General features: G+C 41.4%; 1 protein-coding gene across 1 annotated transcript in view; it reads left to right on the top strand.

Moving 5' to 3' along the window:
- The window catches only part of opcml (opioid binding protein/cell adhesion molecule-like), a 354,110-nt gene that overhangs the window by 10,581 nt on the left and 316,119 nt on the right, over nt 1-27,410 (top strand). Inside the window, exons 2-3 of the mRNA XM_037547481.1 lie at nt 24,830-24,877; nt 25,304-25,730. Coding sequence (XP_037403378.1) covers nt 25,670-25,730 — 61 coding nt within the window. The 5' untranslated portion in view covers nt 24,830-24,877; nt 25,304-25,669. The remainder of the gene's footprint in view (nt 1-24,829; nt 24,878-25,303; nt 25,731-27,410) is intronic.

Raw genomic sequence — 27,410 nt, 5'->3', positions numbered from 1 at the left:
TCCCAACTTTGTGAGAACAGTTTGGGGACCGCCCCTTCCTGTTCCAACATGACTGCACGTCAGTGCACAAAGCAAGATCCATAAAGACATGGATGAGTGAGTTTGGTGTGGAAGAACCTCAACCTGATAGAACACCTTTGGTATTAATTAGAGTTGAGACTGTGAACCAGGCCTTCTCGCCCAACATCAGTATCTGACCTCACAAATGCGCTTCTGGAAGAACGGTCAAAAAAATCCCTGTGGCTCTCTTGGTCATTTTGGTAGAATGAGTCTTGCACTGAATGAGATGTTGAGTCTCATCACTGTGTCGTAGAGTGGTTGGGAGCCATTGTCCATAATGGCCTGCAGTTTAAACAGAGTCCGCCTCTCCGACACTGCCGTCAGCAATCCAGCTCCACACCCACAACATCACCAGCTTTGCGGATCAGTTTGTTCAGTCTGTTGGCATCTGCCACCCTCAGCCTGCTTCTCCAGCATGCAACAGCATAGAGGATAGCACTCGCCACCACAGACTCATAGAAGATCCTGAGCATAGTCCGGCAGATGTTGAAGGACCTCAGGTGCCTCAGAAAATAGAGATGACCTTGGCCCTTCCTGTAGAGGGTGTCAGTGTTCTTAGCCCAGGTCCACCACCAGTTCTTTTGTCTTCCCAGAAGAGTTGAAACTGTTATAGCTGCAAAGGGTGGGCTGACATCATGTTAAACCCTATGGATTAAGAATGGGATGTCACTCAAGTTCATATGCGTTTGAAGGTAGATGAGTGAATACTTTTGGCAATATGGTGTAGATGTTTTATTGATTCTGAAGGAAATTTAGCAGCCAGTAGCAGTCACACAACAGAGGACAGTTCAAACTGCCAGTGGGTGATACAATGTAAAAACAATATATACAAAAAAACCATATTTACAGGCATATATAAATCTAGACATATACAAAAATATGCAATAAGATCTATAACCTGAGATGAAAAGGCAGTGCAATAACAAATGTACATGAAGGCACAGGTAACAGCATATAATGACAATACTGAATAAATATGTGCATACAGTATCTCACAAAAGTGAGTACACCCCTCATATTTCTGCAGATATTTTATTATATCTTTTCTTGGGACAACACTACAGAAATGAAACTTGCATATAACGTAAAGTAGTCAGTGTGCAGCTTGTATAGCAGTACAGATTTACTGTCCACTGAAAAGAACAACACACAGTCATTAATGTCTAAATATCTGGCAACACAAGTGCCCACAAGAGTCCACCTCACAGGGAACATGTTCAAATTGTGCTCAAAGTGTCAATATTTTGTGTGACCACCGTTATTATCTAGCACTGCCTGAACCCTCTTGGGCGTGGAATTCACCAGAGCTGCACACTTTGCTACTGGAATCCTCTTCCACTCCTCCATGATGACAATGCGGAGCATTGTGGAGGTTGGACACCTTGCGCTCCTCCTCCTTCCATTTGAGGATGCCCCACAGGTGCTCTGTATGAGGGGTGTACTCACTTTTGTAAGATACTGTATATTGGTAGTGAAATAAAGTGACCAGGTGTGGAGTGTCCAGATGTGCAAGATATGCGATAAGGTGTGCAGAAGTGCAATATGTACAGAGAGGTGTCCATATGTGCAGATAGATGTAATAAACCTGTGATTTAGCATGAGAGATTCAGTCCTTATCTATCCTCTTCTCTCTCCACTTCTGCTGGCCCCACTGAGAAGAGTTGAAGAGCCTAATGGCTCCAGGGACAAAGGATCTCCTGAGTCTGTCGGTTGAGCAGCTCTGTGACAGCAACCTGCCACTAAACTTGCTCCTCTTGTCCATGATGATGGTGTGCAGCGGAGGCCATCATCCTCCATAATGGAGAGCAGTTTGTGTAATGTCCTTCTCTCAGCCACCTTAACCACAGTGTCCACTTCCACACCAACCACTGACCCCGCACACCTTACCTTAACATGCCATGAGATGGTATTCGACAAATAATTTCTCGTAGCACACATTTGAGATTTTCTTCATTAAGACACTTTCGTGAATCTGGCTCCAGCTTCTTAATCGAACGTTCCATTCCAACTTAAATGCTACGGCTTTTATGAAGATAAGGGCAGCTCCTACTCTCTTAGCATCATAACTCCAACCACACCCTGTAAGTTGCTGTGCTGTGTGTGTTTATCCACTTTTTGATGGTTGATTATCTTAAACGGAAAGCTTTGTAGAGAGCTCACAACTTTAATTTACAGCGTGTCATTGTCGAGATTGAACATAAGCAGCTACTTTAGGTAATATTAGCTGCTAGCAAGCTCCAAGTAACTAGTATAGCCAACTAAATAGAATTATTTTCTCAGAGATTCATTTTATTTTCCTGCCTCTGTCTATTTTGACATGTTGCTTCTGTGTGAACTATTGCAAGGTCTCGCTGTAACCTAGTGAAACACAGCAGAGCTAGTCAAATTTTTCCTGAGCCCCCCAAAGAATGGAAAGCAGCTTGTTTCATAGTAGTAAATTCCCACGTAAAAAAGCTTCAAAACTTACCATTTATTCCCCAAACCATGCAGTCTCTGTTTGGAAACCATGATGTTAATCTATTTTGAATTCATTAGGATTTTGGTGTCACAAGCATGAGCACATTTCTTTATGATGATCTACAGGAGTTTCATGCTGAAGTGATGAGTGTCACTCCTGGGTGAAAATATTACACTGTTCCTGGCTATCAAGATGAATATTTATCTTTGCTGCCTTCAAAAGGATCCAGGCATGCAAGTTGGAGAACCACAAATGTTTTTAAGTGGCTTTACAAGGCCAAAAAATTGTTTGTACCCTTTTACCCTTGTGCTCTTGGGACCGAGCACATGCATGGCTCTGTACAGCATTTACTCAAACAGACTGTTGAGAAGTCGATTGCTACTTCCTATATATATATATATATATATATATATATATATATATATATATATATATATATTTGACTTAATCTGTTGACTTACATCAGAGGTAAAACGTTTTTTCCCTCTTCTGTAAAGTCATCATGTTGGAGATGTGAGGTTTTCTTCTGATGAAAGCTATTCTCATTCTCAGCACTGCAGATGTGTTGGTGGTATGTGTGTGTGTGTGTGCCGTGCTGGTACGAGTGGATTAGACACAGCAATGCTGCTGGAGTTTTTAAACACTGTGTCCACTCACTGTCCACTCTATTAGACACTCCTACCTTGGCAGTCCACCTTGTGTTGGTCATCCTCTAGACCTTCATCAGTGTTCACAGGATGCTGTTGGCTGAATATTCTCAGTCCAGCAGTCATATTGAGGTGTTTAAAAAAAAAAGTTGTTTGATCCACTTGTACCAGCACAACACACGCTACCACACAGTATCATCAGTGGTGATACTGCAGTGCTGAGAATGATCCACCACCCAAATAATACCTGCTCTGTGAGGGTTCATGGGTGTCCTGACCACTAAAGAGCAGGGTAAAACGGGGCTAACAAAATATGCAGAGAAACGAGAAGTAAGGTTAGCTGATAAAATAATATTACTCCTGATCAGGATAGATATGTCCAGCACTGCAGCAAACAACTTGGAATACCGTATGGATACCTTAGCACTGGGATACCATAGCAATGTTCTACAAACATCTTAGCAACTACGTTGAGTAATATAGCAACACCTTCGCAACCACCCGTGATTTCATAGTAAAGATTTTGTCAAGTCAATTTAAGTTTGTTTGTGAACTTTCTCTTTTTCCCTTCTCCTCTAACGTACTATGTAAACACTGTTAAAGTTTTAAAACATAGCACTCACTCCTCAGTCAATACAGTCTGAAGTATGTTGTTTTTGTTGTTTGTTTGTTGTTTGTTTTTCAAAACACAGATTTTTCTGTTTTTCAGCCTCAGCTACTTTTGGAATAAGGTAGAATCCAGAGAAGCTAATCAGAACAGAGGCCATTTGCTTCTATCAGACTTAAAGGCACAGAAACTATGATTAAAATCAAATGAAGTCTACATCCTTAGAGACAGTCATACTTTAGAGTGACTGGCTTGGAAAGAATAATTGTGCATATGTTTTGGCAGCCCTCCATGGACCCAGGTGAAGCGTTTCCCCCAACTGCCCTCCTTTTGCCCTCACAAAAATGGACTGGCCACCGCCGGCAGTGACCGTCTGTTCTGTGGTTTTAAAAGCCCATAGCAAGCTGATGGAAGCAGGACAGAGATTCTAATGGCCAGTAAGGGTGCCGCAGACGGCTGGCCTTAATGCTCCGATCAGATTTAGTTTTAACCTGATGAAGTGTCCCAGGCTTGGACAAACATGTGGTCATTTGCAGGAAAGCATATGAACACGGTTTACAGTGGAAATCAAAAGCTTTCACTCAATTAAAGGAGGATTTCATTGATAAAAAAAACACAAATTGTAAAATTTAATGACTGAGATGTAAATCAGTCCTTCAGTTTGGCTTCATATGAAATGGTTAATTGTGCAGATCTCTGTCCATCCTAAACGTACACATTCACACCTCGGGGCAATTTAGCATTTCCAACTTGCCTGACTGCCAGTCTCTGGGCTGTGGGAGGAAACCAGAGCACCCAGGGAAAGCCCACATAGACAAAGGCAGAACTTTGCACAGAAAAGGGCCCTGGTCACCCACCTGTGGAACCGAACCCTGGTCTTTCTTGCTGCGAGGCAATAGCACTACCTACTGTGGCACCGCCAGAGGCATAAACTCTTAAAACCTCTGGTTTATATCACCACCACTGTGAATGATAGTGGCACTATGATCATGCTTTTCATTTCAAACCACTGTCAATGACTTTGTTTACTCACAAATACATACTTTTATAGCAACTGTTGCTAGATTATACAAGCTTTATAGATAAATTGGCAAAAAATCCTTTTAACCTAATGAGAAATTGTAGGTCACAGCTCACAAAAGCGTGTGTTTTAAATTAACTTGACAATGTTCATTTTATTAATGGGCCCCTTTTTTGCTGCTGTAGGTCACAGGTTTCAAGCCAGGGCCTCAAAGTGTTTCAGGAAAATCTATGTAGGAATATCCAAACAGTGCACTTATGCTTTTGGGGCCTGGGATACGATAGCAACTGCCTAGCGACACCTTAGCAGCCACCTGGGACACTAGCAACATCTTGGCAACTGCTCCTGTTGCTGAGCAATAGCCTAGCAACATCTTAGCATCGTACTGGGATAACATAGCCACACCTTAGCAACCATCTGCGGGATGTAATATTAATGGTCTAGTAACACCTTAGCAACCACTTGCTATGGGTTTTCATAGCAGTGGCTTTGTTGGTTTTGCTTCATTCACAGACTTGCTTCTTCTAGTTGTTGTTGTGGTGGATTTTGTTTGTTTGTTTTTGTTTGTTTGTTTTTTATAAACTCTGCACTGCCAAGCTGGACTATGTAGCTGTTGATAATAAAAACTAAGCTTGCCATGTTTGATTAATTACCTAACAAAAAGGTTAGATCTAGCCTCACAGTGTGGCAATTCTAAATAAGCAAACCTTTGCACTTAAAGCGACATTAACTAATGATCAGGCATTTTGACAAGCGCTAATAAAAAGATAATTGGTAAACATCTTGCAGAACTTGGCCAACAGGTTTCGTCTTCAAAGGTCTCATTGTGGTGGTAAAACAAAGACGTAACTGACTGTCTGTATGTAGCCGAATGCGTGTGGTGCTGAGGCAGACACACACCAGCATCTCCGCAGCGTGCACTTTTATTCATTGCCTGAATTCCTCATTCATTATTCTGAGGATGAGACGTCTGAGGAAACATGGCGCTGAAAATAATTATTTCTGCTCCGTTCACTCAGCAGCCCTTGGGGAAGAATCACTAACTGTCGTGGCATCCGTCGTGTAAATGTGCAGAAATAAATGTAGTCTTGCAGGTTAAGTGATTTAGAGGAGCCCTTTTAATTCTAATTTAGAACTTGGAAATGCTAAATTGTCTACGTAAACAAATGGGTGCTTAGAGATGACATGCTCTGCTTTGTGATTTGTTTGTGTGTGTGTGTGTGTGTGTGTGTGTATGTCTGTGTGCGCGCATGTGTGCGTATTTGCCTACTGGTAGTGACTCACTGTGGTGTGATCTAAAATTAACCTAACATGACCCCCTCATTTGATTTTATCTGAAATAATTAATGGAAAAGTACACATTAAAACAGCCAAATAGAAGTTAGCTCTGAAATACCCTTTAAGGTCAATTTTTTTAATAAGTTGCTATTTGTTTGCCATTTCGAAGACGCTATCTACAGACAGCCGATGAATATAAAGAAAAAAACAACATAAGGCCTCCTTTAATGTGTTGGGCCAGGACAAGCTGCTGAAACGGCTTCAATGCACCTGGAACTGTCAACACAGGGAACACTACTCTTCTGAAAGTCCAAATCCATCAGTCCAGTATCTCCCATAGACGTTGTGTTGAGGTTTGGTCACTGTGAAGGCCTTGGGCCATATGTTTTATACGGATCAAATCCTTCCATCATGCCCTGTGGGTGGGGCACTGTCATCCTAGAACAGACCATCAGGATTGAAATGCTTCATTACAGGATAAAAGAGATCAGTAAGAATAATTTGGAGTGACCTTTTCCTTTAAGGCAGGGGGACAATTCTGGCCTTGGAGGGTCAGTGTCCAGCCCAATTTGGCAGTTCTCCTACTCAAACACTAAAGCTAATTAACAATTAACAGATGAACCGAACCAGGTGTGATTAAGCAGGGAAATGATGCTATGCTGGACAGCAGCATGTGTCCAGAATTGTGGACCCAAGCCATGCTATTTAAATATACACACACACACACACACCACACATGAGGATATGGTAAGGGATGACTTGTCATAGGCATGATGTTATTTTACCTGCTTTTAAAGAGTCTACAGATATTTAAGTACTGTATATTTCAGCTTTTTTATAGCAGTCAGGTCCAGCAAAGATCCCCTGGCCAAAATTTGTTTAAAGGTCAGCCACAAGAAGCTGAAATGCAATTGGTTGGGAACATTACAAACCTGGAGATTTTCTTTTTTCACCTTCACATCCCCCTTCACAAATAGAGCCCTGATAATATCCCTCTACATACTGCAGTTTATATTGTGCAATTCGAGACCTCAAGCTCTTGGTAGATAGTGTGGGCTTAGCTTCATGCACTGCATTCTATAAAATTGATCTAGTAAAACCTGTCAAGTTCAACACGGCTTCAAATAATGAGCCTTTCTTTAGAACTTCAGTCTGAAGGAGAGAACTGGAGCACTGCATGCAGGAAGTAAGTGTATAACGAAAAGAGACAAAATGACTTAAAACACTTAATGAGTTTGTGTTTGTATGGCAAATGTGCCTTTTTAGAAAGGGCTCTGGGAAATAAGTTTTTGCAGTGGGGACCCACATAGTCAAAAGTTTTATCATAAACATTAAAACAAACAAAATAAAAACCAAAAAGAAACTAAACAGTGAAAGAAACTGAGGCAGCACACCGATATGTTGGAAAGGCTGCATGTATTCTTCACTGGGTCACCATGATCTCGCTTGTGAAAAATGTCAGCAATGTCTAGTTATATGAAAGAAAACAAGGAAAAGTTTAGTATTAACAGTAAAACATGACATACTTTTGTAGAGCTTCAGTAGTTTAGCGGTCAGTAGAAAACCACACACACCTTATAAACCCATTTTCCTTCTGGGTCACAGGGGGAGCTGGAGCCTATCCCAGCAGTCATTGGGTACAGGACACACCCTAGATAGGTCATCAGTCCATTGCAAGGCAGACATACATATTCACTTCTAAGGGCAATTTCACATGTACAATTGGCCTGATCACATGTCTTTGGACTGTGGGGGGAAACCCACGCAGGCACATTTGAGAACATGCCAACTCCACACAGAAAGGACCCTGGGTGCCTGGCCAGGGAATCAAACCCAGGCTCTTCTAGTTGTGAGGTGACAGCTCTACCCACTGCGCCACCGTGCCTCCCCATCTGGCTTTTGACCCAGAATGACTTGGAAAAAGTCTGGTCCCATTGACTTGCATTAAAAGTAAAGCAGATTTCTGTATACACATATACAGAGTGAATGGAGAGAATATAAAAATGTAGATAACCTGCACTTTGAGCTTTTGTAAACTCATAAGAATGCAGGGTAAAACATGTACAGTAATGGTCTGCACAAATATGAATAGTGCGGTAGTACCAGGACATAAAAGTACACTAACAGTGCAGTTAGTGCAAAGATGCGGTTAAAGTGATGGTGTGGAGTTCAGCAAGTTCACAGCCTCGGGGAAGAAGCTCTTCCTGAGCCTGCTGGTGTAACACCTACCAGATGGGAGGAGGGTAGATGTAAAATGGAGCGAGGAGGCAGACACACGTGCTGAGATAAGCGAGATTTATTAAAGGCAAATCCAAAATCAGGGTCGAGACAGTGCAGGGTCATAGAGCCAATACAGATAGATCGGGGGGCGGACATGACCTAAACCAGAATACAACAGAAAAGGCAAAACAGAACATCCAACACAGCATATAACAACAAAGATCAGCACAAAGACCAGCGAAGACAAGGGGCAAACACAGGGCTTATAAAACAGGGATAACGAGGGACAGGTGAAAACAATCAGGGGCAGAGTCAACAAACAAGGGGGCTGAACCAAAACAAACGCACATGGAAGATCCAAAACACAAAGCACATGGGCAGGCCTGGGAGGGGCCAATCGTGACAGTAGAAAGTCCATGGTTACGATGAGAAAAGTACTTGATGATAAATATAAATGAAAACCTTTTTAGAGCTTTAAAAATTCAAAACATTTAATTCTTTCTCACTTTTGTAACCCGAGAAATTGTGTTTAACTATTTGTTTTCATGTTAATGTTAGACTACATGTGACTACTGGTGTCACTTTACTTCACCTTACATTTTAGTCTCAAATTTACTTGAATATTTTTGATAGTAATTAAGAGATGGCTGACAACTTAAGTATATTGGAAATTACTTCAGAATTGTTAGCTATTCCAAAAGTTATATGCTCAACTTTTAGCCTCTTAGCAATTTCACTCTTTCTAGTCGTCAATCCAAAATCATAACAGGGTCTACATTCTCAAAATAAGTAGATCATGGATTTTTCACCATTATTACAAACTGAGTAAGCAAAGTATATTTGTGTATTCATTTATTTATTCACTAAGATCTATATTGGTTACATAACTTTAAAACAAAGTGTCTCTGAATAAACTTGCTGACATGTTAATTAGTAGCTTAATCACTTAATCACATGCATTACCAGTGTAAAGTTCCTCTGGCCCTAATTCAGGGGTAAGATCATATTTTTTTTTTCTCTGATATTGACTGATGATCGATACTGATGCTGGTTTCATCTCAAGCTGTAGCTGCTTTGTATAGTTATTGGACTCTCCTCTCACTCCTTGATTGCAGCAATTGCTCTTCGTGCCAAGAGGTCTGCACTTCTGAAAGTCAAGAGGGAGCCGTGCTTCCCCGCTTTTCTCAGACATTGTCTATTCCTCAGTAGAGGGTGAAAGAATTACTGTGAAAATGACAAATCATATTACCGGGGAGAGAGGAAGTTTTGAAAGCAAAATAAGATTTATTATCCGTGGGAAAACAATAATTCCTTTAACATGCCTCCTTAGTCTGCCAAGTCATTGCCTTTATAATTACATGCTCCATCTGCTCCTCTCTCTCTCTCTCTCTCTCTCTCTCTCTCTCTCTCACTCTCTCTCTCACTCTTACTCTCTCTCATTCCAAATTCATTTAGGCCACTTTCGCTAATGTCTAGGCATTCTTATTACGAGCTAGCGCCCTTAACTAGTGGGACAGTTCTCAGGGAAGAAGGGATTCATGCTGTGCGGATCTAATATCTGATTGTGACTTACAGCTGACCTTGAATTTTAATTGTTTGCATCAATTTAGCACATATTCTCCTAAAACATGACAGGAATTACTGCCTCAGCACCAAGGGGACAGCCATGAAGTCGCTAGGGAGCAGACATAAAAATAGTTTACTGGCTGCAGGTTTATAGATTTGTTGTGGTTCACAAAGCCAAAATATGACCTACCAGTTTGAGCAACTCTTATTTATATATTTGAAGGACTATTCCAGCATTTTACAACCTGTGACATCAGTACAGATGATTACTGTAAACAATCATTTTGAATTGTCTACAGAAAACCTGTTGTCTCAAAGCACACATACAACAGCGGTCAGTGGGCCTGTGCTGAATCATCTGCCCATTTGCTTCTGTTATATAGTGTTTTGGTGAAGTGGCAGTATGTCTGCCCCTGAAACAGTAAAGAATATTTAAACTATTGTCTATGACTGTCAGTCAAGCATGCACTGTAAAAAAAGTGGCTCATCAGGTCTATACTTACAGATCATACTTCATGTGGTAACAAGCAAGTGAACTAGTTTTATTCAACTTAAAAAAAACTATGTTGATTGAAAGAAGTATTTATTTAGGTTGAAGAAAATTCTAATTCTAACCCTGAACTTAACCTCAACACAAAAATCTAATCCCAGCCCTCACCCTGGCCCTAATCCTAGCCTCCGCCTCAACCCAAAACCTACTCCTAAATATCATCCTGGCCCTAATTCTAACTCTAATTCCTAACCTTAACCAAAACCTCATCCCTAACCTTATCCAAAACCTAATCCTAACCCTCACCCTGGTCCTAATCCTAACCCTAACCTTAACATCAACTCAAAACATATGCCTAATCATATCCCTGGCCCTAATCCTAACCCTATTCTTAAACTCAAGCCAAAACTTAGTTTTAACCCTAACCTCAACTCTGAAAAACTGAAAAGAATGGAAGACATTAAAAACAGAGGAACTATGAAAAAGCAGTTTTGCTCAGTATGACAATGTGACATTTTGTCAAGATGTTTTCTGTTCATTTCTAGTCCAGGGAGATTATTATTACTATACATGCGGTGTGCTTGCTAGGATACTACAGAAATAGCAGTTGGAGATTGGATTGAAAAATGCCAGAGTGTCCCTGCAAGACTTTCAGAACCAGGCCTCATTCATGTATTGTAATCATACCCTTTTTTAAAGATGCTTCAATGGAACCAGATATAACTTTCAAATGAGCAATATGGCCATGATATCATGGCATTTAATCTATGTGGCTTCCAATAAAGTTGAATAGACTTGTATGTACTTGCAGCTGCTGAAGCTTCTCTTGCATCATGCGACGCTCTGAATGGAGATTTTGTCAGTGAGTGATCGAAGGTGGCATTTCTCATTAGAATAGCTCAGACAGTCAATGGCTCACTGACTCTGCCTTTTTCTCTTGTTCTCTCTCCCTCTATCTCTCTGTCTCTTCCTCCCTCACTGCCTTTTAGGGGCTAAATCAGGTGGGAGAGGCTACTGCCATCTGTACTACGGCTGGTGTGCAGAGCTAATAGTCCCACACTAGATCAAACACGCCGAAAATGTCCCCTGAAGAAGTTTCGTGCACACACACAGCCAATATCAGATCCCATACCCAGCCCATTTAATATGAGCTTGCCCATCTTGGCCATTAACTTGAACATAAGCGGCACAGCATGGTCGATCTGGGAAGATGATGTTTGGAGATTTCCTTCCTTATTATTTAAGCACCGCCAACTGCAGCAGTATGATATTCATGTCTTAATGACGTGCCACGTAATGTAGCATGCCGTTTGAAACGTGTTTTAGAGCTAACAAACGTCCAATTGCTCTCAGATGTATTATGTCTGAATTGTGTGTGTGCATGTGTAGCCATGTTTAGCTCTTTCTGAAGACTAAATGTCTCTACGATGATGAAAAATGAACATTTTGATGTTCTCCTTTAGGAAAAAAAATACTTTTTTAATGAATCTTTGAAAACTACAAGGCTCAAAATACTTTTCAGAAGCATTTTTCAGCCAAGCCTCTGTCTGCTGCATCAGTAGATTTCAGTAAATAACCATGGAAAACAATTTCCCACATCTACTTCAGTACTGTGCTCACATGCACTCTTGGAAAACTGGTTCTTTGGCTCAAAAGTAGTGGGACCTTTTTATTTGAGTGTTCGTGTTTCTATGTATAACCATTGCCTCCACTAAATAACTCTTGGTGAAACATATTTTTGAAAGAATGTACATTATTACCTACTCTAGTTTACCTTACTTAGAGATCAACTTGTCAAAACAGCCATTGAGTATGCTAGACATTTTTCAGAGGATATTTCTGAGGAGATTATACACTATATTGTCAAAAGTATTAGGACACCAGCACCTATAAGAGCTATTATGACATCGCATTCTAAATCCATAGGTATTAATATGATGTCGTTCCCCCTTTGCAGCTATAACAGCTTCCACTCTTCTGGGAAACTATCTACAGATGTTGGAGTCTGTCTGTGGGGATTTTTGCCCATTCATTCAGAAGAGCATTTGTGAGGTCAGGCGCAGAGGTTAGACAAGAGGGCCTGGCTCACAATTTTCATTATAGTTCATCCTAAAGGTGATCAATGGGGTTGAGGTCAGGGCTCTGTGTGGATCAGTCAAGCTTTTTCCACACCAAACTCACCCAGTCATGCCTTTATAGACCTTTCTTTGTGCATTGTGTTTCAGTCATGCTGGAACAGAACAGGGCCTTTCCCAAACTGTTGCCATAAAGTTGGAAGCATAGAATTGTCCAAAATATCTTGGCCTGCTGAAGCATTAATATTTCTCCTCGCCAGAACTAAGGGGCCTAAACCAATTCCTCAGAAACAACCCTATAGCATCTTCCCTCCTCCACCAAACTTTACAGCTGGCACATTGCAGTCAGGCAGGTAACGTTCTCCTGGCGTTCGCCAAACCCAGACTAGAAGTGATTAGTCACTCCACAGAATATGTTTCCACTGCTCCAGAATGCAGTGGCAGCATGCTTTACAATAAGATCCACTTGCATAACAAAGTGGAAAGTCAATCAAACAAATTGACAAAACAGGAGTTAAAGAAGTTGTAGATTAAAAGAAATAGAGAAAATGGTTGAACTCGTGGCTACAACACATGTCAATGGAGAAGTCCCCACAAAAATAGGAATACTAGTTTGCTAATGTGTCAACATTTTGCAGAACTACAGAAAATGTCTGTTCTGCTTCTTCTGTCTGTGTCCATCTCAGTCCATGCTTATCTCTTGCCTCAGAACCTTGAAGTCCATTGAAGTCCACTGAACAAAAGATGGCATCCCAGAATTAGAGACCATTGCATTTTCCTCATGGTGCAGCCACTGAGCACAGCTGCAGCACAGCACTTCCAGGTGCTATTTGTCCTCAGCCAAACAGGTGTTGTTTGTCCCCGGTCAAACAGGTGTTATTTGTCCCAGGTTCACAGCAAGTAAAGCTGTACTGTACTGAGAGTTTGAAAGGCCCAGAAGAATCAAGGCTTTCACTTCTCCCAGGAGCACACAGCAGGCTGGTTTCACGGTCATTCCAACTCTATGGGAATTCAAACTCACCCTTATGTTCTCTAATCGCTGAGAATGAAGCACAGCAGAGTATTCAGCACCGGCCCACAATAGAGAGCAATTGCTTCCAAGTAATTTATTAATCAAGCAATCAAGTAGTTTATTGTTGGAGTCGTCCCAGTCCAAGACATGTGGAGCTTCTCGCTCGTGTAATCATTCCCCTTGATGCCCTCAGTGGATTGTTCAGAAAACAGGACAAATTGTTTCAAAAGTCAAACCGAATCTGAGGTGTAAGTGCTTTCACACCGAGGTCACTGTATGCTTTCATCCGCTCCAAAGTTCCTGCTAGGTACCTCGAGTTCTTTGAAAGGCAAACCAGCTCATGGTTTCATTATGATTTATCTAAGATAAATTAATCATAGGATTAATTATGTGCCATCAATATTCCAGTCCCAATGAGCAGTTTTATACATTAGTATTAATCATGCAGCCATTGCTCCAAAGTCCTAAGAATATGTCCTTGTCGTATATTAGTTTCATGAATATCAATCAGCAGGTCCATGGATCACAACCCAAAATTACTGATTGTGTGATTATCAGCCAGTTTTGCTGCAGCAGGTCTGCTCAGCCAAAAAGAGGTGCAGTTTTGTTGAGCTTGGATGACACATTAGGGTGTGCTAAACCCGAGTCTTCAACCAACCACATTGCAAAGTATAGTCCCAAAAGGGTTCTTCAGAACAATGCAATAAGAAAAGCACTTCTGGTTCCCTCAAGAACCCTTTAATGGATGATTTTGTACAGGACCAGTTTTGTAAATGATATTTTTAAAGAACTGCCACAAAATGTAAATGTTTAATATCAGGGCTCTCAAATCAAATTACCTGCAGGGTCACTAGCCAGATGGTCTCCTCCAAGAGGAGAGGGAATATGCAGGGGGAAAAGTGCCTCATACATTTTTAAATATGGATCTTAACAGGAAAATGTTCAGCTAACATTTTATATTATTTTGCAAACTAAAATATGAGGACAATGTCTCTTTTATCCAGTGATGGATTGTCTTTCACATTTAACGAAAGTTGATGTAAAGAGGAGATATTCAAAGTGACTTTGTAACTTTTCTTTTGCTCCATTTATCATGGAATTTTTATTCAAATGATGTAGAAAAGTAAAAAATGGAAAGAAATTGAGATGCATGTTTTTTGGGGCAACAATATTATTATTATTATTATTATTATTAGTAGTAGTAGTAGTGGTAGTGGTAGTGGTAGTGGTGGTGGTGGTGGTAGTGGTAGTAGTGGTGGTTGTAGCAGTAGTGATAGTGGTGGTGATGGCAGTAGCAGTAATGGTGGTGGCAGTAGTAATAGTGGTGGTGGTGGTAGCAGTAGTGATAGTGGTGATGGCAGTAGTAATGGTGGTGGTAGCAGTAGTAATGGTGGTGGTAGCAGTAGTAATAAGATAAGATAAGATAATCCTTTATTAGTCCCACAGTGGGGAAATTCACAGTATTACAGCAGCAGCAGAGTAACAGGAGTAAGGCACTCAGTAGTAGAAACAGGAAACAGTATAAACATTATCAACATTATAAATAATAAAAATTAAAGCTAAATCTCTAGACTATTTACAACAAAATAAGGATAATAAAATAAAATAAAATAAGAGTTGCATATAAATCTGTATTGCACTTAGCCTATTGCACAATGAAAATGTTCGCATTCTGAATGTAGGTGTATATTGTATTGTATGTGGTCTACTGGGAGCAGTGCTGGTTGTACAGTCTCACAGCAGCAGGAAGGAAGGACCTGCGATAGCATTCCTTCACACACTTGGGGTGAAGGAGCCGGTCACTGAAGGAACTGCCCAGTGCTGCCAGAGTCTCACGCATGGGGTGGGAGTCGTTCTCCAGCATGGATGCTAGCTTGTTTAGCATCCTCCTTTCTCCCACCGCCTGCACTGGGTCTAGAGGAGTCCCTAGGACCGAGCCGGCCCTCCGGATCAGTTTGTCCAGTTTCTTCCTGTCTTCAGTGGAGATGCTGCCGCCCCAGCAGACCACTCCATAGAAGATGGCTGATGCCACCACTGTGTCGAAAAAGGTCCTCAGGAGTGGCCCCTGCACTCCAAATGACCTCAGTCTCCTGAGCAGGTAAAGTCTGCTCTGTCCCTTCCTGTAAAGTGCAGCTGTGTTGTCTGACCAGTCCAGTTTACAGTTAAGGTGCACACCCAGGTACTTATAGGAGTCCACTCTTTCAATGTACGTTCCCTGGATGTTCACTGCTGGAGGGGGATGTGTGCGCCTGCGGAAATCCACCACCAGTTCTTTGGTCTTTCCCGCATTGATCTGTAGGTGATTCCGCAGACACCAGTCCATAAAGTCCTGAATCAGTTCTCTGTACTCTCTGTCGTCCTCATTTGTGATGCGGCCGACGATCGCTGAGTCATCAGAGAACTTCTGTAGGTGGCAGTTTGGTGAGTTGTACATGAAGTCTGCAGTGTACAGGGTGAAGAGGAACGGTGCTAACACCGTCCCCTGAGGGGCCCCTGTGTTACAGACCACCATGTCGGACACACAGTCCCTTGTCCTCACATACTGTGGACGGTTGGTGAGGTAGTCCAGGATCCAGTGTGTTAGGTGATGGTCCACCCCTGCCTGTTCCAGCTTGTCCTTCAGGAGCCCAGGCTGTATGGTGTTGAAAGCACTGGAGAAATCAAAGAACATGATTCTCACAGTGCACCCAGGCTTCTCCAGGTGAGAAAGAGCTCCATGCAGCAGGTAGATGATGGCATCATCCACCCCGATGCCAGGCTGGTAGGCAAACTGAAGTGGGTCCATAGATGAGCTCACCATAGGGCGGAGTTGTCTAAGGACCAGCCTCTCCAGTGTCTTCATCAGGTGTGACGTCAGTGCCACCGGCCTGTAGCTGCTGAGGTCCTTTGGGTGCTGTGTTTTTGGCAATGGCACCACGCAAGATGTTTTCCACAGTTGTGATACTCTCCCCAGCTTCAGGCTTGTGGTAAAAATGTGCTCCACTATCCCGCACAGCTGATCTGCGCAGGACTTGAGGAGCCTGGCACTGATGCCATCCGGCCCTGTAGCCTTCCTCGCCTTGATCTTCCTGAGCTCATTTCTCACCTGGGCCATTGTGAAGGTCAGACTGGAGCAGGGGGGGTGGTAGCAGTAGTAATAGTGGTTATGGCAATAGTAATGGTGGTGGTGGTAGTAGTACTAATAGTAGTGGTGGTAGCAGTAGTAGTGGTGGAAGGTAGTACCAATGGTAGTGGTAGTAGTAGTAGTAGTGATAGTAATAGTATTGATGGCAGTAGTAATAGTGGAGGGGGAGTGGTAGTAATGGTGGTAGTAGTGGTAGTGGTAGCAGTAGTAATAGTGGTTATGGCAGTAGTAATGGTGGTGGTCGTAGTACTAATAGTGGTTATGGCATTAGTAATGGTGGTAGTGGTAGTAGTATTAGTAGTGGTAGTAATAGTGTAGATGGCAGTAGTAATGGTAGTGGTGGTGGTAGCAGTAGTAGTGGTGATGGCAGTAGTAATGGTAGTGGTGGTGGTAGCAGTAGTAGTGGTGATGGCAGTAGTAATGGTGGTGATGGCAGTAGTAATGGTGGTGGTTGCAGTAGTACCAATGGTGGTGGTAGCAGTAGTAATAGTGGTGGTGGTAGCAGTAGTAGTAATGATGGTGGTGACAGTAATAATGGTGGTGGTAGCAGTAGTAGTAATGATGGTGGTGACAGTAATAATGGTGGTGGTAGCAGTAGTAATAGTGGTGATGGCAGTAGTAGTAGTAATTGTGGTGGCAGTAGTAATGGTAGTGGTGGCAGTAGTAGTGGTGGTGATGGCAGTAGTAATGGTGGTGATGGCAGTAGTAATGGTGGTGGTTGCAGTAGTACCAATGGTGGTGGTAGCAGTAGTAATAGTGGAGGTAGTAGTAGTGGTGGAAGGAGTTGTAGTAGTGGTAGTGGTAATAGTAGTAGTGGTAGTAATAGTGTTGATGGCAGTAGTAATAGTGGTGGTGGTAGCAGTAGTAATAGTAGTTGTGGAAGGAGTGATAGTAGTAGTAGTAGTGGTAGTTGTAGTGGTAGTAGTAGTGGTAGTAATAGTGTTAATGGCAGTAGTAATAGTGGTGGTGGGAGTAGTAGTAATGGTGGTGGTAGTAGTAGTGGTGGTAGCAGTAGTAATAGTGGTTATGGCAGTAGTCATGGTGGTGGTAGTAGTACTAATAGTGGTGATGGCAGTAGTAATAGTAGTGATGGAAGGAGTGGTAGTAGTGGTAGTAGTAATAATAGTGGTAGTAATAGTGGTTATGGCAGTAGTAATAGTGGTAGTAGTAGTAGTAATAGTAGTGGTGGTAGGAGTGGTAGTAATAATCGTGGTGGTACTAGTATTTCTATGTTCAATTAAATTGATTTTACATTTAAAAACAGAATTTTATGGGACTCTTATTGTGATTTGCATTAGTGCTCTTTTTCAGTCCAAAGAAAAATATTGCAACTGAAGTGTTGGCCAAGCAAGCAAGTTGGCATTCCAGCACACTGTCAATACTGAATCAGTCCACAAAGTGGATTTATCTAACAAAAGTTGGACAAAGCTGAATTTACAGAAAATCAAATTTATCATTTGATTGTACTGTATCGACTTCACTCTACAATTTTCAATACTGTGATTACAGTATAGAGTTAGGCACTGACCTTATCAAAACCGCGTGTCTTTAAACAATTATTTTTACAGTTTCCTAGAATGCCAGCTCACAGTTTTAGGCTTGAAAGGAATGTATCAGCCAGCATAAAGCTAAAGTTGGGTAGTTCAGCAGTTTGTTCTTGCCTGTATTGTTATAATTTAATTTGAGGAGAATATACTGAATAATAAATGGCCAGTACCATCACTAATGGTAATATTGTACTTGTGTAAACTAAAGCTTTGACATAAGTGAATGATGATGATGAATGATGGTAACAAGGGCATTGCCATGGATTTGATCACAGATTGATCATAAACATACCCAATCAAATGAGGAAATGGTATTATTGAGTTGCATTTCTTCAAGATAATGAAATATGATTAGGTAGGGTCCTGACCATTAGGTAGGCTCCTGACCAAACCCATCACAGTGCCCCTGTTACCATCATTCATCAATGTGTAATCACAGGTCTACTAAGTCAAATGGGGGAAATAATATAAGAAATCTTAAAAATCTTTTTAAGATAATGAAATCTGGTTAGTTTTTATGAGCACAGTCATTGTATTATGGCAAATCAAAATCATTATATTTTCCAAATAACTAAAATAGTTTCACCCTATTTTCTTAGACCTAGAATCACTGTATAGCAACTGTTGCTATCATCCGCTGCCTTCAGTTCTTTTTCTTATGAATTTAAGCATAATTTAACAAAATTTGTCAAAAGATGTACCTGTGAAAACTGAGTCAGAACTCATCCATATAGACTGTCTTTTCTGTCCAATACATCAACAAATGTAAATATCTGATGTTTTCATTTATCTGTGAATTTGGTATGTATAGTGGTCTTTTACTGCAAAAGTAAAATGGGCTGTGTCTAAATGTTAAAGCAAACATCTACTTCGTCATCAAAAATAAGACAAATATCTTTTATGCTTGCTCAGGCAGTATGCTTTAGCCTTGTTTAATTTAAGTAGAGGTTTTAAAAGTTGTTCTTTTTACTTTTCTTCATATTTTGTACATCTCAGAATTCTGATTTCAACTCAGTTATGTTGTCTTCATTGGGTAAAGGTCATTCTTTTATGCATGCAGTTTGTGTGAATCCAGCATTCTGGTTGATATGTGCACAGTCCTACTATTGTTATATACAGTACTGTACGAAAGTTTTAGGCACCTAAGCAAAATTTTTAAACAATTTACCTCAGCAGTGAATATATCACAATATACATTAGAATAAAGCAAAATATTTTTCTCATGGATATATCCTCCTATGATAATATTGTAGGCCTATAGTCTTATGTATGAGTGTTTAGAGTAGTGCACACACAATATATATGTAATAGACAATGGTGGACAGTAACTAAGTAAATGTAATTAGTTTCTGTACTTTTAAGTAGTTTTTCGTGTATCTGTACTTTACTTAAGTTTTTCCATTTTGGGCGACTTTTTACTTTCACTCCACTACATTTCAGAGTCTAATATCTGACTTTTTACTCCACTAAATTTTGAGAAATCTGTCGTTCCTTTTGGTTTTTGTGTATAAAAACATGGTACACAGGTGGATTATATCCTTAGCAGGAGATGCCACCTAAAGGAGATTGGAGATTGTAAAGTGGTACCAGGGGAAAGTGTAGCAAGACAACATAGGGTATTTGTCTGTAGAATGAGATTAGAAACAAAGAAGAGGAAGAGAGTGAAGACAGAGCCAAAGATTAGATGGTGGAAGCTGAAGGAGGAGGATGGTTGCAGGCAGTTCAGGGAAAAATTGCAACAGGCCCTTGGGGGCAGTGAGGAGCTACCTGAGGACTGGGAAACTATAGCTAAGGTGGTGAGAGAAACTGGCAAGAATGTGTTGGGTGTTTCGTCTGGTCAGAGGAAAGAAGACAAGGAAAGGTGGTGGAATGAAGAAGTCCAGGAGAGTATTCAGAAGAAGAAGGCAGCTAAGAAAAAGTGGCATAACCAGAGAGATGAAGGAAGTAGGCAGGAATACTGTGAGGCTAGCCGCATAGCAAAAAGAATGGTGGCAAAGGCAAAGGCTCAGGCCTATAATGAGCTGTATGAGAGGCTGGACAGTAAAGAAGGAGTAAAGGACTTGTATCGTTTGGCTAAACAGAGAGATAGAGCTGGAAAGGATGTACAGCAGGTTAGGCTGATAAAGGATAGAGAGGGAAATGTACTAGTGAGTGAACAGAGAGTGTTGAGTAGATGGAAGGAGTACTTTGAAGAACTAATGAATGAGGAAAACGAGAGAGAGAGGAGGACAATGGGGGGAGAGATAGTGGATCAGGAAGTGCAGAGAATTGGTAAGGTGGAAGTGAGGGCAGCTTTAAAAAGGATGAAGAATGGAAAGGCAGTGGGTCCAGATGACATACCTGTGGAGGTATGGAGATGTTTAGGAGAGAAGGCAGTGGACTTTTTAACCAGGTTGTTTAGCAAAATCCTGGAGAGTGAGAGGATGCCTGATGAGTAGAGAAGCAATGTACTGGTCCCCATTTTTAAGACCAAGGGTGATGTGCAGAGCTGCAGTAACTACAGAGGTATAAAGTTGATGAGCCACACCATGAAGGTATGGGAAAGAGTTGTTGAAGCAAGGCTAAGGCGAGAGGTCCAGATCAGTGAGCAGCAGTTTGGTTTCATGCCCAGATAGAGTACCACAGATGCAATTTTTGCCTTGAGAGTGTTGGTAGAGAAGTACAGAGAAGGTCAGAAGAAGCTACATTGTGTCTTTGTGGATCTAGAGAAGGCATATGATAGGGTGCCAAGACAGGAACTGTGGTACTGTATGAGGAAGTCAGGTGTAGCTGAAAAGTATGTTAGGGTGGTGCAGGACATGTATGAGGATAGTGAGACAGTGGTGAGGTGTGCAGTTGGAGTGACAAATGGTTTCAAGGTGAAGGTAGGGTTACATCAGGGATCAGCTTTGAGCCCCTTCTTGTCTGCAATGGTGATGGACAGGTTGACAGATGAGGTCAGGCAGGAGGCTCCATGGACCATGATGTTTGCAGATGACATTGTAATCTGTGGTGAGAGTAGAGAGCAGGTGGAAGAGAATCTGGAGAGGTGGAGGTTTGCACTGGAGATGAGAGGAATGAAGGTCAGTAGAGATAAGACGGAATACATGTGTGTGAATGAGAGGGAGGCAGGTGGAAAGGTGAAGATGCAAGGAGTAGAGGTCATAAAGGTGGATGAATTCAAATATCTTGGGGCAACCATCCAGAGCAATGGACAGTGCAAAAAAGAGGTGAGGAAGAGGGTGCAGGCAGGATGGAGTGGGTGGAGACGGGTTTCAGCGCTGATGTGTGACAGAAGGATAGCAGCAAGAGTGAAAGGGAAGGTTTACAAGACAGTAGTGCTTCCTCCTATGATGTATGGTTTGGAGACTGTGGCTCTGTCTAAAAGACAGGAGGCTGAGCTGGAGGTGGCGGAGATGAAGATGCTGAGATTTTCGTTAGGAGTGACAAGGATGGACAAGATTAGAAATGAGCAGATCAGAGGGACAGTGAAGGTGGAGCAGTTTGGAGATAAAGCCAGAGAGGCCAGGTTGAGATGGTTTGGACATGTGTTGAGGAGGAATCGTGGATGTATTGGGCAAAGAATGTTGGAGATGGAGCTGCCGGGTAGAAGGAGAAGAGGTAGACCTCAGAGAAGGTTTATGGATATAGTGAAGGTGGACATGGAGATGGTTGGTGTAAAAGTAGAAGAGGCAATGGATAGGGCAAGATAGAGGCAGATGATTCGCTGTGGTGACCCCTAAAGGGAGCAGCCGAAAGAAGAAGAAGAAGAAGGTATATCATTATTAATTAATATTCTATAAATTTTGTTTATTCAAATATTAACACTTTTCTCAGCAAATAAACACAAACTACACACATAAATAGACTTTGAAAATGTGTACTGGGTGCCTAAGACTTTTGCACAGTACATTATACCAATAGGATTAAAGAATATTGTAAACAGAATACAAATATTCTGGTGAGTTGACTTCCAGCAGCATAGGCAGATACACATGTTTGTGTAGGCCTGTGACAAAGTGGATTGGACAACTTGCTAGATGCCATTTCAAAATGCCCTCTTTGTCCTGCAATGTTATATCAGGGAATAGTCTATAGCTAATATCATCTAGCCAAGATGTTTACATTATCTGAAGGTTCTTTAAACGTTAAATAGGTTCTTAAGTATCTTATCACTTGGGTCCTCTCAGTTTTCCTTACTAATGCTCTTGGGGAGTTTCTCCTGCCACTGTTTGCCCTCAGCTTGCTTAATAGGAGATGTCTGTGGTAAAAAGCACCACACAAATAAAACTGAACTTCTCTGAATAAAGGCACATTAGGATGTTCTTGTAGATTTGTGGTTATTAAAAAGGTCTCTTCTAATACAATAAAAGAGCATTATCGCTTGCAGCCCACTGATCTGATTCTCAGTTCATGGCAGTCCAGGCACTGCATATTTTTCTACTTTCTTTGTGAAAAGCTAATGAATGGCCTGATAATTGCCTGATGAGTTGTTTCAGGTGTTAGAAGAGTGAAAGCACAAAAATGTGCACTTTGCCACGCGCTGTCATTGTTATTACAACGTGTTAGGATCTGTGGTGAAAACTACAACACTGTGTTATCATAGGAATTACATTCAAAATGTGACTCTTCGACTGCCATCTATATTCATTGAATTCTTGCTATTCCAAGTGAGTTCACACTTTTTTGCCTTTTGTTTTCTCCTTTTTTATATACATAAAAACTCCCCTGACCTCTAACTGTGTTTCAGCAGATCAAGTTGTTAAGTCCTTTTTCTCTGAACACACTCAGAAATTGTCTCAGCGTTTTCTCGCTGGGAATACAAGGCGACTCATCTCAGAATGTAAAGAATCGACTGCAAGGTTGTTTGAAAGGTCAGCTGCTGAGCGAGGCCACAGTGTTGGCCATTAGCAGTTTACTCAGATGCTGACAGGTCCAGACTCACACTTGATATGATTAAAGATGGCCATTGTCTGTTTATAGTCTTCTCTTTTTGCGGCAGCCTGGCGGAATTCGCCTCTAACTGTCTGACAGACTCAGCCACCCAGCAGTGGCCGTTACGTAATACTCCCCCTGGGGTGAAAACGGCGTCGGCCATGGGTAAGTCTACACAAATAAAGGCAGCACACTTCGTGGCTCAGGTCCAAACCACAAGCAAAGGCAATTTCATAAGAATATGTTGACACTGAGAAATGCTATGTTTAGGTCAAACGACCCCAAATACAAAATCCTATGATGTACTAAAAGGGCATTCTCATTGTAATAATAATGCAGATATAAGTTAGCAGTCGTAGAAATGTAATAACATTTAAAGAGACATTTTTGAGTAACACTTGGAATAGAGGATGAAATTAGGCTTCAAATAGGCTTTTCTTAGACATTATATGGCAAAAAATATATACAGACAGCCTTTGTATTAAGTGGGTTGGACTGTTTTTGACATTTTGCTAGCATGCACAAAATCAAGCTTACAGCCATGTGATCTAGAACAGGTCATACTGAGTTCTTCAGTGTACAGTGACATTTAGAACAAGGAACTGTCATAGCCTGCATTCTATCCAACAAGTCAGTTACAAAATTTCTGCCATGCTAGAGCTACCCTAGACGACTGTAAATGCTATGATTCTGAAGTGGAAGCTTCTGCAAATAATATCAGCTCAGCTGTAAAATAATAAACACAAGCTCAAAAGGACCACACAGTGCTGAAGACTATATAATGTAAAAATTGTCTGCACTTGGTTGCAACTCACTCCTGAGATCCAAACTGCCAAAAGGACTAATATCAGCACCAAAACTGTTTGCCAGTTACTGACTGGGTTTCAATGACCGAGCAACCACACAAGAGTTGGAGTGGTGTTTAAAAAAAAAAAGCATTCTGTGGATAATGAATCACACTTCACCACCTGATATATGTATCTGCGTTTGACGGAAACCAGGAGAAAGCTATGCATCATGCTTTGTGGAGAGGAAATAATGGTCTGGGCCTGTATTTCATAGTTTGGTTCAGGCCCCTTAGTTCTAGTAAAGGAAACTCTTAATGCTGCAGCACATAGTGACATGCCGTGGGAGCTTCCTACTTTGTGACACCAATCTGGGAAAATGACAATGCCTCTGTGCATGAAGTGAAGTCTATAAACAAATGCTGAGGCTTGTTTGGTGTAGAACGACTTCAGTGGCCTGCATGTTGCTCTGAGCTCAATTACATTCAACACCTTGGGATTAACATCGAATGCAAGCCAGGCCTTATCACCAAACATCAGTGTTAGACCTCACTAATGCTCTTGTCTGAGTGGAATCTCTAAACTGTTGCCACAGAGTTCCCTGGAATGTGATGGACCCCAGACGATAATTCCTGTAATGTAATGGAAATGTGAAGCCTTCATTGAAGAATGGCTAGCATCAAAGGGAGCCCAGCTCTGTATTATTCATGCTTTTGAATGATATACACAAGCACAGGTGGAGGCGTCATCTCCTTACAGAGGACTAAGATAAATTATTATTATGTTAATATTATGTTCAGTTATGTTCTCTAACTGAAGGCACTCATGACATACCATTTAAGGGTAACACTCAAAGGCAGTTGAATTTTGAAAGAGTGTGGTAGCACCAAAAATGAAACAAACAAAAACAAATCAGCATTTATTTACTCGTATGTTATTAACTGACGACACTACGCCCTCTCTTTGGTCCTGCCTGCAAGAGTAATCTAGTTTTCTACTAATTTATGCTTTCGCTTTGTTTGCAGTACTGTCACTTTGCCTTGGCAAGCGTTCCGCCTACACTGCAGCAGTAGGTAAGCTGGAGTCATGATTGTTCTCTCAACTTTGTATGTATCTCTGAGCTGCTGCCAAGACTTATTCTGACACGGCGCATCAATATTTGTTCCAGGAGATCCGTTTAGCGTAAGGAAAAATGATGTCTGTTTGCATACTGAGCGCGCGAAGGAAGCGCACAAGAAAACTGTGTGGAATCACAAGGTCACCTTGTCATTTTGTCACTCACTGTGATGCCTATCACAACAACATGACATCAATGTCTTGGCAAGCATCCAGTGGTCTATTTTCAACACTGTTACCCAAATAGGAAATTGCCTGTCTGAAGATACAAGGCTAAATAATTTGAGAAGGAATAGCAGCTCCAGTAAGTGAGCCCTGGCAGAGCAGATATTGAAAAGGTGGTTATTGCTTTTATTGAGGCACTTGCTCTCTCTCTCCTCTAGATCCATCTCCTACAGCTTAGCTGAAGCAGTTCTGGAGCACCAGATGCCTGCTGCTGTCACTCAGCCAAGAGCACTGGCCAATCAGCGCGCTCAAGAGGTGGGGCTTCGCTCCGGCTCGTCTAGTGCTCCGTGCCTGTGAAAATAATCAATGGGAACTCAGTCGCTGTGCCTATCGAAGTTGCGCTGGATTTTAAACTGCCTCTCGCTTACCAGATGCTCAGCAGACGGTGAACACAGGCTTATATCTGCAGCATTAATTACACTCTAACAGTGGCAGGAGCAAGAGGAGCGCAAGGAGCGCGTGTTTCTGTGTGGCACTAGAGAAAGAGCAGCAGCGGCCGTAGCAGCATCACAACACTTTGAAGAATGTATAAGCCGGTGTGCTTTTTCTTCGTGGCATGGCTCATCGCTCTGCTCGTCTATCCAGGTAAGGAAGGCCACCACTGCCTCAGGGAATGCCCATGCTGGTCAGTGCTGTGCTTTTAGGGGAGTTCAGCAGAGTTGAGAAGTGGATAATGGTGCTTTTTAACATGAGGCTTGATGCTTGTTTATTGATTGGTGTGCGGTTTGTGATTAAAGTCTAAAGTACTGTGAAAAGTGTCACAGAGATTTTCTTAGAATAACACAAACATAAAATGTCCACTACTACAAACAAATATGCTTAACATAGTAATGACACAGTAATGACATAGTGATTACATTATAGTAACATGTTAATAACACATTAATAATGCAAATAAAGTACACAATGGTGTTCGTATTGTTGCTATTGTTATCATTCATAATAATAATATTAACAATAGTAATAATAGTACATTGATTGCTGTTATTAATGACAATAAGTGCCAGGATGGAGGAAGTTTGCGCACAGTTTTAAAGGCCGTTTACAGAAGAAGTCTTTATGTTGCAGTGCTAGTGTCAAACTTGCTGAGGTCTCTAGAGCAGACAAAGCTGCAACTGAAAATAGAGCCAAGTAAGTGAGTGAAGGAAGCTCACTCAATGATGGCTCAATGTTAAACTGTAGCATGAGACTGTAAGTAATTTCACATGTTCTTAAAAGCTACTGACAAACACAATTCCTTTCTTTTTTTTTGTATAAGCTTCAGGTGTGGTTTTAGACTTCATCTCTCACATACTTACAGAGATTTTCAATCATTATGTGTCATAGTTTTGAGTGAATTTGAGCAGTGAATTTGATTTATGCAGCATACAGTGCTGTGCAAATCCCAGAGACCACCCGTCCTTCGTTTTTATTCATTCTTCAGGAGAGATTTCTGAGTAGATTATATATCAGATAATCCACTTGCATCAGAAAGAGGAAAGTCAAATAAAACCTAGTGGAGGAAACAGGAATATTCCAAACTGCACCATCGAAAAATGATTAAAAGATACAGAGAAAATAGAACGCACAACTGTTCAAGACCTGCTAGACCACCAACACTACCCCCTTCAGATAAACAGCACTTACAGCTTTGAGAGAGAGGAGAAAATCAAGCTCCACTCCTTCTTCCGATCTGAAACATCCGCAGGTGTTTCTGTCCATCCTGCCGCTTTGACAAGACAACTCAGACATGAGTCTGAAAGGATGTGTAGCTGCCAAGAAGTTGTGACTGAAAAAAAGGAAAGAAAACAATTGGAAATCAAACAAAGAAGCTGCTGATGTTCTCAGAATGGTCCAGACCTCAACATCACTGCAGGTGTTTAAGAGAAAATGCAACCAAATTCGAAGGCTGAAGTTTGGAGGTGGGAAAAATGTCCCTGCAGATTTATTTAAAAAAAAACTGAAAGCAAGTCGTGAAATAATGGAAGCCGTCATAAAGGCAGAGGGTGGGCACTAAATACTGAAAATTGCTAATATGTTTAGTTGTTGAGGCATCTGTGTGATTTTTCTACTGCTGAAAATGAATAAATTGAGCTTAATGGCCATTTTAGCAAGCAATTAGATAAAGGACGGGTGGTCTCTGACTTTTGGAAAGTGCTGTTTATGGAGGCTAATTTTTCAGGTGAGAGGAGGAATGGGCTGTTCTTTTATCCTTTTCTCCTAAAACAAGTGAATGAATTGGAGCTAATGTGGCACAGATATTAATACCAGAACCAGCCAATACTG

Source organism: Pygocentrus nattereri, chromosome 18, assembly GCF_015220715.1.
Source record: "Pygocentrus nattereri isolate fPygNat1 chromosome 18, fPygNat1.pri, whole genome shotgun sequence".
NCBI lineage: Eukaryota > Metazoa > Chordata > Actinopteri > Characiformes > Serrasalmidae > Pygocentrus > Pygocentrus nattereri.
Note: the sequence above shows the minus strand (reverse complement) of the source record. Positions and strands in the feature narration are given on the sequence as shown.